We start from the raw sequence: 13,942 nt of genomic DNA on the forward strand, positions 1-13,942 counted from the left end.
TACCAAATATTCGTACTAAATTGTAAAGATTGTTTTTTCAATTTTTTTTGTAAAAATTATCATTCGTGCCAATTTTTTCAAAGTATAAATTAAACCTTATTTGCATTTATTAGTTTGTTATCAAATATATTGTAAAAAATTTATTGTAATTTTCTTTTAATTGCTTAAATAGAATATTTAAAAGATTATAATTTTTGCATTTTTAAAACTTGCATTGCTATTTGCTTTTTATATCAAGTTACTTTTAAATTAATTGTTTTACATATTATAAGTTTTGTATGGATGTTTTAATCTTATAAATTTTAAATTTGTGTACTAGATTTACAATATTTTTTTTATTGCATTAATTTTGTTTGTATATTAATTGTAAAAACGCAATTAAAAATAATATTCGGAATTTCTGCTTATTTATAAACACCAATTATGAATTCTTATCTGTACAATGATAAATACAAAAGTTTATACATTTAAATATAACAATTAATTAACGAATTAATTTATACAACAGTGATCAGAATATAATCAATTATTTTCTTATATTACTTGGATTTGTATACACTCATTCACCATACATACACACATACAGAGGTTACTTTCAAAAAAAATTTATACATATATGTAAGAGAAATTTCTATTAGGATAAATTTTAATTTACTATTCAATAAAATATTTAATGAATTAAAATAGTAAAATATAAATATTGGAAGATTTAAATTGTTTTTAATCATCAGAACAAATTTATCGAGTTACGTTTGAAAAAATTAATTTTTTTACAATATTTTTATATTATAAATCTTGAATTTATGTATTTTATGCAGCAAGATAATTTAAATTGTGATGAAATTTTTCTTTTTTCTTTAATCCATCAGTATCATTCTCTATGCATCGCAGACTGTTGTTTCCTTATATTCTGTCCTTTTATGTATCACATAGATTGTCATTTCTTCACATTTTGTTACCATTTACAGTTGTTATGCTATAAAGATTCAATTTCTTTTATTTTATCTCTTCAAATATAACATTAAAAAAATCTAAATATGAAATTCTATATGAGAAATAAATTATAAGAAATCTTCTACTGCTACCTCTAGAATAATTAAACAATATATAGGATAAAAAACGACAGTCAATGCAACGTATAGAGAACATTCTAATGATTCTAAATAAAAAAACCAAAACAGTTTCATAAAGTTCTCTATAAAATCTTTTTGTCTACATGGAAAGAAAATTTCAACTTGATCTCGTTCTTTGAGAGATTAAATACAAGTTAGATACAAACATAGTTGTATCTATTTTATATTATACATATATATGCATATATACACTCTTTCTCATGCATTGTACTGTTCTTGGTATTGATAATTAATCAGTTGTGAAATTTTGCAATAATAAATTCTTTTTTTTAAATATTTTTCTCTTAAATATTTGAAAACGAGAAACATTATTATAAAATTGCTTTCTAATTTTTTTTTTTAAAATAAAAAATTTCAAAGTAAATTAATACATACTATAATTTTTTGTTTAATCTATATCAGATTTAAGTGTACTCAAAGTACCAGTATGTATTTTAGATGTTTTTATCTTTTTATATGATGTAAGAAGATCTTCCATTGTTATAGGTCGTACTGCATCATGATATTCTTCATCATCAGTACTGCTGGTAGCACTTGTATCTCTGTGATAAAAAGATTAATTATAAAGTTTGATTTCAACTTTTGTGTAAATAAATAATAAGACAAAAATATTAACTGTGTATGAGTTCGTAAATAATCTCGAACACGATAAATAGATGCATTTCTACAAAGTTCTTGCAAATCCGATCCAGAAAAACCTTCTGTTACTTTTGCTAATTTTGCTATATCTACATTCTCAGCTATTGGTTCATGATCTAGTATCAATTTCAAGACTCGCACTCGTTGTTCTTCATTCTGGAAAAAAAAAAAAAGAAAAAAAAATATATATATATATATATATATAAACAGAAATCCCAATAATATCCCAAAAATATTGGAATATTTATAAATTGCAGATTTCCGAAGTAATTTCAAGCAACAATTCCTTTATAAAAACTTTCGTTACAGTTCTGTTAACAAGTTGTTAACAGAAAAAAATGATCAATGACAGAGCGCATAACCTAATCAAACCATGACAATAGCATTGATAATAAAAAAAAATTGAGTATGAATAAAACTAAATAACAAAACAATATATCTAGAAAAAAATTTACGTTGAATATAACAAATATTTTCTTTATCAATAAAAAATTATATCGAATTATATCATGAACAATGAATGAATAAATATATAAATAAATAAATATAATATTCAATACACTTTCTTCGAGATATGTTGCTTGGATTTATTCGTGTTCAGTCGACGACACATATGCTATTATTGTCGAATGCAGGTTTCGACTAGGTTACATGCTTCATGATTGGCTAATATTTTTTTTAACAATTCATCAATAAAGCCATAACGAAAGTCTATCTGTAAAAGAAAATGTTGGTTGAAATTATCACAGAAATCTGCAATTTATGTGAACGATATTATATAAACGGATGTTCCAACATTTTAAAGATATCCAGTATAAGTACTATACATTTATATACATATACAATGAAAATGCAATATTTCATATATAAACAATGTCAATATATTCCTAAAACACATGTCCGATTTTACAAATCAAAATAAACATAAAAATTGATATACCAAAATTTTAAAACAATATAATAATTGATATAGTAATTGAGATAAAATGATTTCATTTATTTAGATTGCCTTGTTTCATCTCAACATAAATTTCAATTGCTTATAATTTAATAAATAAACCATAGTGGAAATTGCTTTAACTTTTGTATCCATTTTGATTTTTAGAATTAAATTTGAAAAGTGTCTCATGAATATATTAACTTTATATGATATTTAACAAATAAACTTTTGTATAAATTTTATTTACTGGCAAACCAATGTGAAAAGTAGCTGGCATACGTCTAAGAATAGCTCTATCTAAGTCCTGTGGTCTATTAGTAGCACCCATTATTATAACTATGCAAGAAGGATCTGTGATTAATCCATCCCAAAGAGACATGAATTGTGCTTTCATCATTGCAGTTGCTTCATGATCTTGCGAATTGCGTGCTCTTAAAAATGAATCTATAAAACAATAATTATATTAAAATGAATCTATATAACAACATATTTTAAAATAATGATATTAATGTGAAATATATCATATTTTTTTTTCCACTGACCTATTTCATCAATAAAGATTATACATGGTTGAAGTTTTACAGCTAGCGAAAACACAGCTGCAGTTAATTTTTGACTTTCACCGTACCATTTATCAGTTAGAATGCTTACATCTAAATTAATGAAACATGTTTTAGTCTCTTTAGCAGTTGCTTTGGCAATCATCGTTTTACCACAGCCTGGTGGTCCATGTAAGAGTACACCCTAAAATTAAAATATAAATTGTGATATAAAATTGTTATATAATTATACTTGTATATATTTGTATGTAAACCTTTGGTGCTTGTGTTAATTGAGAATCTTCAAATAGTTCTTTTCTTTGTATAGGCAATATAACAGTTTCTTTTAATTCTTGTATAACATGTTCAAGACCTGCAATATTTTCCCATGAAACCCGAATATCTTTGGGATCCACTATATGATTAGCTATTATCATTTCATAATCTGTTAATTGATCCATGTCTACTGACCATAATAAATTATCTGTTTTAGCCAGTTTTCGTAACTGTTCTCGTGCCTATAAAACATGTAAATCACGATTTTTAATAAAAAATATATGAAAAATAAGATTGCTTTTCAAACGTGCATAGAGTATATATAAAGGTTATGTAAGATTTAATTTTTTAAAGTACTAAACCAATAACCTTTTTTCTGGCTTTTTTCTTTGCATTATTCGTAGGATCAAGTTGATTCATAATCCATTTCATACTAAAAAATCCAAAAGCCGCAATAAATGATACTCTTGCCACAAGTACGAATATTTCTGATCTCGTATATCCAACTCCATCCGCAATATTCATTGTTTCTTATATTTTGTTTCAATTTTATCGGTAAATTTCTTTGTCCAACGTACTAAATATTAATTCTTTTCTATCAATATTACATGCCACTTTAAACTGTGCTCAAATTCTTAACTTGAACATTTACAAAAGAAAGAATAGTTGTATACAATGGAAAGAGAGGGAAATGTAAGCATGCGCAAGTCATTAATATATATAATATATATAAAAATGTATAAAAAATGAGTATTAATAGTTTTAATATAAAATTCCCTACGATAATTATTGATATATGAATATTAAAAATGATTTGAGTTTTAAGAATATATATGAGAATACACGTGAATGAGTATTGCATAATGTATAATTAATTATATATATGTTATGATTAATATATAGAATATAATTTCATTCGATTGTTTTTTATTTATCAGTACAATTTTTTATAATTAAAATAATATTTTAAACAAAGATTACATTATATTTTATATGTATATATTTAATTCAAAATCTTTTCCTTAAAATGAATAAAATATATATATATTATGTAATGATTTAATAATCAATGAAATAGTATAATCTTACATTATTAAAATTTATAACTAATATATTTAAAAAATCATGAAAAAATAAAAAATATGAAAAAAAATAAGGTTAATAATAAAATTATAATAATATCAATAATATGATTATTTATGTGTATTTTTTTACATATTAATAAAACAATAATATTAAATATTATTGACAATTGTATATAAAATTACAAATTAAATTTAATAGAAAATAAATAAAATATATTTTAAATATAAAATAAGAATTAGATAATATGAATAATAAAAATTATAAGAATAATATATGTAATAAAGGAGCTCTTTTATTTATATTATAATATATTTAATGGTAATATTTTTAATATAAAAAAACATATTTTTAATTATTTGTTTAATTTATTATTTTTTTTGTTAGATAAAATATCATTATATACATTTAATTATTAACTGTTTAATTAACTGTTTAATTTTTTTTAAGATAAAAATATATATATCTTAAAAAGAAAATTAAAATACTAAGAATCAATAAGATGTATATCGAAAAAATTGGTGTTCTATTGCAAGAATTTTCGAATATTTTTCTCAATATATATCATTTTTATAAACGCCTCAGAAACACTTATAATATCGATATTAGATGCAGACTTATCATCGAATAACTTACTGCCATCTACCGTTCTTTTTAAAAATTAATTTGAATAATAAATTCATTGAAATACAATATACAAATTAATAAATTAATAATTATGAACGCAAACATGATAAAAGGAATTTAAAAAAATATTTCAAAAAGAAAAAACAACTTTTTTTTATAAATAAAAGCATGTATTGGATGTATTTTAACACAATGTATCGTGTATGTTTGATTCTTCATTATTGCATTTTACAGTGATCTTTACTTTATCAAATTTTGTGTATATTCCATAGAAATCTTTGCCTTTAGGATCAGTATCACTATTACATTGATAACAATGGCTTCAGTTTTTTCATAATTCAAAATTTATTTATATTAGATTATATATAAATTAGATCGAAACTAATATTTTATAATCTTAAATTAAATGTAACTAGTACTATCAATTTTTCTTTTAATAAATTTATCGATATGAATTAAATCATTACCTATTTATAAAATATAATATAAAGAAATAAAAAAATTATTTTTCTTCAATATTTAATAAATATAAATAAATATAATATAATATATTTTTCTTATTTTCTTATTTTTAAGAGAGTATATTTTCACAAATTTCGATTAATTAAATTGCGTTTTTATCAATTTAAGAATAAATAAATAATTATTATTTAAAAAAATCTCTACTTTCTAATTATTGTGAATAAAAATAATAAATATTAATAATTATATATTAATAATTCGTCATTTTGAGAAATTGTTAAACAAGTATCAAGTATTATATCAATTGCAGAAATAGGCAAAATTTTAATAGTTGAAATTAAGAATAAAATTATTTTAATAAGTTATTATAATAATTTAAAGTATTGAATAACCACAGTTAATTATAGCACTAAAGAGTCAAAGTGAAGAGCGGATCAACTATAACAACTAATGAATAAATATGAATGAATAAATATTATTTAAATAAGTTATTTAACTTTATTCGAAATTTTAATTAGTTATTTTTTCAGCGGATTATTATCCAACTCTAAACTATATAAAATGCAAGTTAAATTAAGGGCATTGGTTGGTGACTACAAATTTTCCTGCTCGAGTATTCGTTCATCTGTCTCAAGCATTTTTATCATTTATTTACATACTACTTATGTATATATTAGAAAGAGAGTTTGTGCCTTAACTTTTTCATTCTAATAAACTCTTAACTTTCTCATCTTAATACGAATTTTAAATATAAAATTTTAACTTAAAATAATTATTAATTGTCGAGATATTAATAAAAAATTTTCAATATTAAATTGAAATAATTGAATGCTGCTTAAATACATCCATGATATGTTAATATACAATATCACCGCTTATTTACTATTACTATAATGGATAGTTTTAATATCATCATTATTAATTTTTATTCATAATGAACTTGAGTATTTTACGAATCCTTCAGATTGAATACAAAGATAAAATATAAATAACAATTTTTACAGCGATCGACGAAATTGTAATAACTGAAATTATAATAATCAAAGATGAATAGCGATTAGCTTTATACTTATAATTTAGTAATTTAATATTTGTTGTATTTTGTAACTTAACATTGGCAAAAAGAAATTGAAATGCTGAACGAATGCAGAAACAATTAGAAGCGAAGACAATGTTGCTTGCAGATTGACGAAAGACTATGCGAGACAATGTCATAATCGAAAAAATCAAAATTAATAAAAAGGCAAATATCATAAATTTATATCATAAATTATATATATCATAATATCATAAAAAAAACGTCATATTGCATTGCAAGTAGTGATGGAATTTGGAACATTTGGAATCGCTTTGATTTCTTCAAAATGACACGAAATCACATTGAATCTAATTTGAAGTTTAAAAAATTTCGAAAAATAAAGTTTTGTGAAAGTCTTGATTATTTTTGGAATCTTGAAAATTTTAATTAAATTTATAAACGATAAATGATTAAAAAATATCGATTTTTATTATTTATTTACAAATATATTTAAAAAAATTCAATTTTTTATCAACTGTATCATATAGTGTCATCCTTCCTCTGTAAAATCAACTTTAATTTATTATCATAGGATTTTTTTTTTTTCGATAAGAGATAAATCGTTTTGAAGTGATAAATCAAAATTGATTTTACAGAAGAAAAATAACATCAGAAAGGATGTAGTTGACAAAAATGTTAAAAAAATTACTTTCTTTAAAATATGTCTATAAATTTATCAAAAATTCATATCTTTTTTCCATTTTCCACTACGCAGAAATATATAAGAAATCTTTCCATTTTTAAACAACAAAAATTCGTTGATGTGTTTTTGCTATCATTTCGTCGCATCTATTTTTTTATCTAAATAGATCAAATTTATAGAAAAAAATTTTAATTTGTGAATTTTATATTATTCGCAAAGAAAATTCCAACTTGATCTGCAATATTAAAGAATTGACGTTAATAACATTAATAACATTAATCCTTTAATAACGCAGATTGAATTGGAATTTTCTTTTCATGCGGATGAAGAGATTTTATACGCAAAACTGTATGGAACTCTTGGTTTTTTTTTTCTTGCTTAGAATCACTAGGATGTATAGATATATATATATCGTATAGACTGTCATTTCACAGTCTTTATATACATCGTACAGATTACCATCTCTTTACGTACCGTCTAGTTACTTTGTAGATTAACTAGATAGATCCTAGTAATCATCTTTCCAGCTTTGCACAGTATATTAAGATTTTTTTTTAAACAGAAATTTATCTTGAAATTTCTCATACAATTTACTTCTGACACAAAACTTCGTATTCAAATACTTGTTGGTATTAATTTAATGAAGAGATGTAATAAAAGAAATTAAATCCATAAGTGTGCAGAGAACGACGAATGTAAAGAAACTACAGCGACACATAGAAGATGACGGAGTGTAAATAAACTACAGACTGTATATATAGGACGCATAGAGGACGATGTTAAAGAATTGAAAAAGTAATGCACAAAGTAATGATAGCAAAAAGTTTCGAAAAATACCGAAAAATACCAAAAGTATATTATCATTTTGTTCAGAATTGTTAACGTTGTTGAAACAATAACAATGTTTTTTTCCTATGCTAAAGTAAAAATAATTTTTATTTACTTATTATTGTAAATACATCTTACTATTTGAACGATAATTTCAATATATGCGCGTAGACAAAAAAAAAACTTATTTTGCTAATTAACGAGAGACGAATCAAATATAATTGAATTTGAAATATAATTGAATCATTGGACGCATTGGAGATAGTGAAATCACGGTCGAATGAAAATCATTTTTACTGCACGTCATGACAAATGAATACGAATATCCATCGAACGATATTGGCGAATGCATGAATGATTGCTGATCGTTCATCGACACATTTGTCATTTACCCGAGAGGGGCGTAAATTTAAGAGGTGTCAGAGATTCTACGAAAAGTTTCGTGCCCATCCATTTTTTTTCACGAAAAAAAAAAAAAAAAAAAAAAGAAAAACCGATTATGAGTTAAAACTATTTATGGCTGGATGATGAAAAATGTTTTCCACAATCGTGAATGCTAAATTGGCCTATTCGAAAGGATATCGTAACCTGTGTAATGAAAGAAAGATGGTGATTTATCGAACGTGGATATGTATTTGCAAACGAAAACCGAGTCGATAGATTCTTCGGTCGGTGAAATTTTATTGGAATCGCGACACTTGGAAAAATTTCAAGCATTGAAATATCCGTGCGGAGTCAGGGATGGGTATCGACGATGTCGAGACACGAGAACGCTTTTCCGGTGACACGTAAATAAAAGTTCGAAGGTAAAGCGGTTGGAAATAGAACTAGCCTAGATTAGGGCGGCGGTTTGAAGGGGAGAACAATTGACATGTTGAAAATATTTGTTTTTTATCAGAATATAAAATTGCATCAATCATTCAATAACGCAATACAATTATAAGGATGCGTAATCCATTTGTAATGTATTATTATATATATATATTCTCGTATATTATGTATCAACATGAACAGGCAAATATTATTAAAAATACTGAAGCTCCAATGATGTGTAACGATCGACGATGTGTTATGTGTATACGCGTTCTAAGAATATTTGGTGTGTGGTCAAATTCTCATAGAAATAATATTCCAATTATTCAAGATATATATATAAAAGATTTATTGATATACAAATTTGGTGTAAATTCAAAAAAGGAATTTCATAAGAAATAAAAGATTAATTGGAAATTTTGAATTTATCACTAAAGTTCAAAAAATAAATAAATAACAAAAATACAATATTATGTTGTTATAAGCTTTGTAATTTGGGCTGAAAGCATATATTTTCAAGAGAAAAACAGGCATCTAAAAATTTTAATTTTTTTTATAAATATAGATAGAGAAAGAGAAGGAAATTTCTCAAAACTATATTTTTGAATATAACAAAACGAATGGCCATGGTCAGTATTAGAATGTCAATTAATATGTTATAACTTTCGACCATTTTCCTACAATTAGAAATATTAAAAATATTAAGTATAATCTATATATAATTGAGTTTTAAAGTTTAAACTTCTCCAATAATTTTGTCCTTTTTCAAAGTGGTTAATAAAATAACTATCTTTTCCACTATTTCTTCCACATTAAATGATTTAAATAATTTAAGTAGAAAGAAAATTTTGTCCAACTTTGTTTCTAATATATTTTCATATATATGTAATATGCAATCATTTCTAAATAAGTAAAGTTCAGATAAACGGAAGTACGAAATGGTTTTTATTGATTTTAATACATTTTATCTATTAAGGAGCAGGGAGATTTAGAATTCACAGCGGCAGGAGCACGAAACTACAGATAGTGCGATAAAACAAGAAGAGGACGGGAGAAAAGACATCGTAGGAAGAGACGACAAAATAAAGACAAAGACGAAGCTCGTCAGCGGCGATATAGCGGTGAAGGGGGAAGTAGAGAGGAAGTCTCGAGAGGAAGAGATCTTCTCTCTTATTTCTAAGGTAGTCGGTTTTTCTTTCGTTTCGGTATGAAACAGACCGAGCACGTATCTCGTTAGCGAATCATTAGCAACTCTCCTCGTGCTGCAACTACTGTCGCAACGAATGCTCGCGGCTTGTTCTATCCCTCCCTGCTTCAACGTCTTCTTTCGCTTTCTTGCCCCATTTCAAGTTATTTTGCCATTCTAGACTTTTGCAGTTGGCGTGAAATTATCATTATTTACCGTGGAATTATCATTATATACATTTACTTTCCAAATTATTGTCTCTGAAAATGTTATTATTTATCAGTTTTATTATAAAGGAAGCGATTTATAAGGGAAGATATTTTAAGCCGGAAATTTAAATAGTTATGAAATTTTAGATATGTATTATATAATTTCTTTCGCTGCAGAAATTTTAAGACACGTTGAAATTGATCTTTAAAAACTTTATTTTGTAACTCGTAAAATATGAAAGATAGAAAGAGAAATTTTCACATAAAAAGTTCTTTTTTAAATTAAATTCATCAAATGGTAAAAATTTAATCGATTATTTAAATACTTATAGAAAAAAATAAATTACTTTTTTAAAAATTCATTTTTTTATTTTATTAATTATTTTAAAATATTTTTAATGGATAAAATTATTTTTTTAATGGATAAAATAATACATTTAAACATATTTACACACAAAATAAAAAAAAATGTTATATGAATATATTTTCTATATATATCTTTATTTAATTTTTAAATAATAATGAATTATAAAAGAAAATATTCGAAATATCTTTGCTTTAATTGTGTTATTATATATCTTAGCATTAAATTTTCCACTTTTTACTTGAAAATATCAAGTAAATACATATCTATCTATACTTCTAATAATCTCAAATCTCTTTTCATTTATTTTCCTTTTTTACATATTGAGCACAAAAAATATACAAATATTAACAATTTTAATTTCTAAAATTAGAAATCTTATAATAATCAGAAGATCAGAAGATTATGCTAATAACATTTTCTTTAATTCTGTCATTATCAGAGACGAGTTATCTTGAATATCTCTCTCAGAATACAAACAATGTTTCATTTAAAAATTTAAAATAAAAAATTTATTTATAAAATATTTTAAAATAAATAGATAAAGAATACATTATATAGTTGAAATTTTTGTAATTATAGAAAAGTTATGAAATCTTAAAGAGCATATAGGAAGGAAAAAGAATTTATAATGAAACCTCGATTTATCGGTGCTATTATTCACATTTCATCATTCGAAATTTTAAGTACCGAGGATCTTGATTATTTGATGTTTTCTGTTTATTAAGAATACGAATATATTTAAGAATTCTCGAGATTTTATTCTCAGAAGTTATCTTTTTATTAGAAAAGACTCCGTTGAGAATGATTTTTGATAATAATTATCAGTTTCAAGGTCATTAATAATAAAGTAATTTGATACTAATTCTCAAAAGTTTTAATCTTAAATGTATTCACACTTTTATAACAATCATATTTTCCTTTCAAACTTCTACTTCGATAATTACTTTTTCCCGATAGATTTTTTATCATCATTTTGTTCTTAATCAATTGGTAATAATACTATTAATAATTGATACATATTAGATCTACTAATAAATGAAACGTAAAAAAGAGTTGTAAAGGGAAAGTAGAAAAGAAATTTATATAAAAAATACAATTCTAGTTATTCTGCGATTATCCAATGGATCTCGATTCATTTGAATTATTTATTCCCCGATTAATCAACGTTTTATTGAATTTTCTTCATTCTTTAAATTTTATAGATTTCGTTAAAAACATATACCCCATAATATTATTTTATTATTTCAATATATTATTTCAATCCTGTAATTTTTTGCTTATTTGTAGATTTTATTGCTTTTCAAATCATTTTTGTTTTATATTTTGACAATAAAATATTTTGACTATTTCTAGAGAGAGATAAATGAAATATACACCAACGACCATACCACGTAGGAACTACTGGTTCTCGTTCGATCACCAAAGTCAAGCTACGTTGGGCACGGTTAGTACTTGGATGGGTGACCGCTTGGGAACACCGTGTGTTGTTGGTTTTTTTTTTTACCTTCTCATCTATTTTATCAATGTTTATTAATTTTTATGATTTTATGTGTTGCCTCATATACTGTGAATTTTTCTTCATTTTTTAAATTTTAGAGACTTTGTTAAAAGCATATATTGCTATATTATTTAAATCGATGTAATTGTTTGATTATTTGTAGATATTATTGCCTTTCACATCACTTTTGTGTTTTATATTTTAGGAATAAAAGTACTATTTCTAGAGAGAGATGAATAAATGAAGCGCCAACGACCATACCACGTAGGAACTACTGGTTCTCGTTCGATCACCAAAGTCAAGCTACGTCGGGCACGGTTAGTACTTGGATGGGTGACCGCTTGGGAACACCGTGTGTTGTTGGTTTTTTTTTTTACCTTCTCATCTATTTTATCAATGTTTATTAATTTTTATGATTTTATGTGTTGCCTCATATACTGTGAATTTTTCTTCATTTTTTAAATTTTAGACACTTTTTAAAAGCATATATTGCTATATTATTTAAATCGATGTAATTGTTTGGTTATTTGTAGATCTTATTACCTTTCACATTACTTTTGTGTTTTATATTTTAGGAATAAAAGTACTATTTCTAGAGAGAGATAAATAAAATAGACACCAACGACCATACCACGTAGGAACTACTGGTTCTCGTTCGATCACCAAAGTCAAGCTACGTCGGGCACGGTTAGTACTTGGATGGGTGACCGCTTGGGAACACCGTGTGTTGTTGGTTTTTTTTTTTTACCTTCTCATCTATTTTATCAATGTTTATTAATTTTTATGATTTTATGTGTTGCCTCATATACTGTGAATTTTTCTTCATTTTTTAAATTTTAGACACTTTGTTAAAAGCATATATTGCTATATTATTTAAATCGATGTAATTGTTTGATTATTTGTAGATATTATTGCCTTTCACATCACTTTTGTGTTTTATATTTTAGGAATAAAAGTACTATTTCTAGAGAGAGATAAATAAAATAGACACCAACGACCATACCACGTAGGAACTACTGGTTCTCGTTCGATCACCAAAGTCAAGCTACGTCGGGCACGGTTAGTACTTGGATGGGTGACCGCTTGGGAACACCGTGTGTTGTTGGTTTCTTTTTTTTACTTTCTCATCTATTTTATCAATATTTTTTAATTTCTATTATTTCATATATTGTTTTATTACCACACAATTTTTCCGTTTTTTGTATTGAGATAGAATATTCTTTTATTTTTATAATTCTTTCTAATCAATACTAATTTTTTTTATTAAGTTTTAGCTCAATATTTATTTTATTACTTCTACATGAATGGAATATTTAAATGATTTGTTCTTGATATTATTCGTGTTGTGTTATTTGGAAACGTTATATATGTACATAATGATATAATATTCATACATTCTCGTTATTTCAAAAAAAAAAAAAAAAAAGATTGTTAAGATTGTGACGTGACAAATGAAACTAGATATTTTTGGCCAAGTTGTCATTTTTCGTTATGTATTTAATAAAATATTTGTCGAATCCATAGCATGGTAAAACAAAATCGAATAAAAGTTGCAACACGAAGCAATACGATAGCGAGATACTTGGTCCATAGCGTTATATTACATCATGGAACCGATATA

General features: G+C 24.5%; 1 protein-coding gene and 4 non-coding genes across 5 annotated transcripts; 4 read left to right on the plus strand and 1 right to left on the minus strand.

Annotated features, from left to right (window-relative positions):
- Nucleotides 1-316: 316 nt before the first annotated feature.
- LOC100872674 (outer mitochondrial transmembrane helix translocase) lies at nt 317-4,378 on the minus strand. The gene is made up of 6 exons (XM_012493742.3): nt 3,897-4,378; nt 3,527-3,769; nt 3,255-3,456; nt 2,960-3,156; nt 1,750-1,928; nt 317-1,675 (listed from the first exon to the last, which is right to left on the minus strand). Exons 1-6 carry the CDS (start codon nt 4,050-4,052, stop codon nt 1,522-1,524), a joined length of 1,131 nt encoding a protein of 376 aa, XP_012349196.2. The 5' UTR covers nt 4,053-4,378; the 3' UTR covers nt 317-1,521.
- Nucleotides 4,379-12,197: 7,819 nt separating this feature from the next.
- On the plus strand, nt 12,198-12,316 carry LOC116415364 (5S ribosomal RNA). Its single transcript, XR_004225984.1, has one exon. It is a non-coding gene; the product is annotated as a 5S ribosomal RNA (ribosomal RNA).
- Nucleotides 12,317-12,568: 252 nt separating this feature from the next.
- LOC147656672 (5S ribosomal RNA) lies at nt 12,569-12,687 on the plus strand. Its single transcript, XR_015294069.1, has one exon. It is a non-coding gene; the product is annotated as a 5S ribosomal RNA (ribosomal RNA).
- A 251-nt stretch (nt 12,688-12,938) lies between these two features.
- On the plus strand, nt 12,939-13,057 carry LOC147656673 (5S ribosomal RNA). Its single transcript, XR_015294063.1, has one exon. It is a non-coding gene; the product is annotated as a 5S ribosomal RNA (ribosomal RNA).
- A 253-nt stretch (nt 13,058-13,310) lies between these two features.
- Nucleotides 13,311-13,429, plus strand: LOC147656674 (5S ribosomal RNA). Its single transcript, XR_015294064.1, has one exon. It is a non-coding gene; the product is annotated as a 5S ribosomal RNA (ribosomal RNA).
- The last annotated feature ends 513 nt before the right edge of the window (nt 13,430-13,942 follow it).

The sequence above is a fragment of the Apis florea genome, unplaced genomic scaffold (assembly GCF_048593485.1).
Source record: "Apis florea isolate Af1SG1 unplaced genomic scaffold, ASM4859348v1 contig_3517_pilon, whole genome shotgun sequence".
NCBI classification, from domain to species: domain Eukaryota; kingdom Metazoa; phylum Arthropoda; class Insecta; order Hymenoptera; family Apidae; genus Apis; species Apis florea.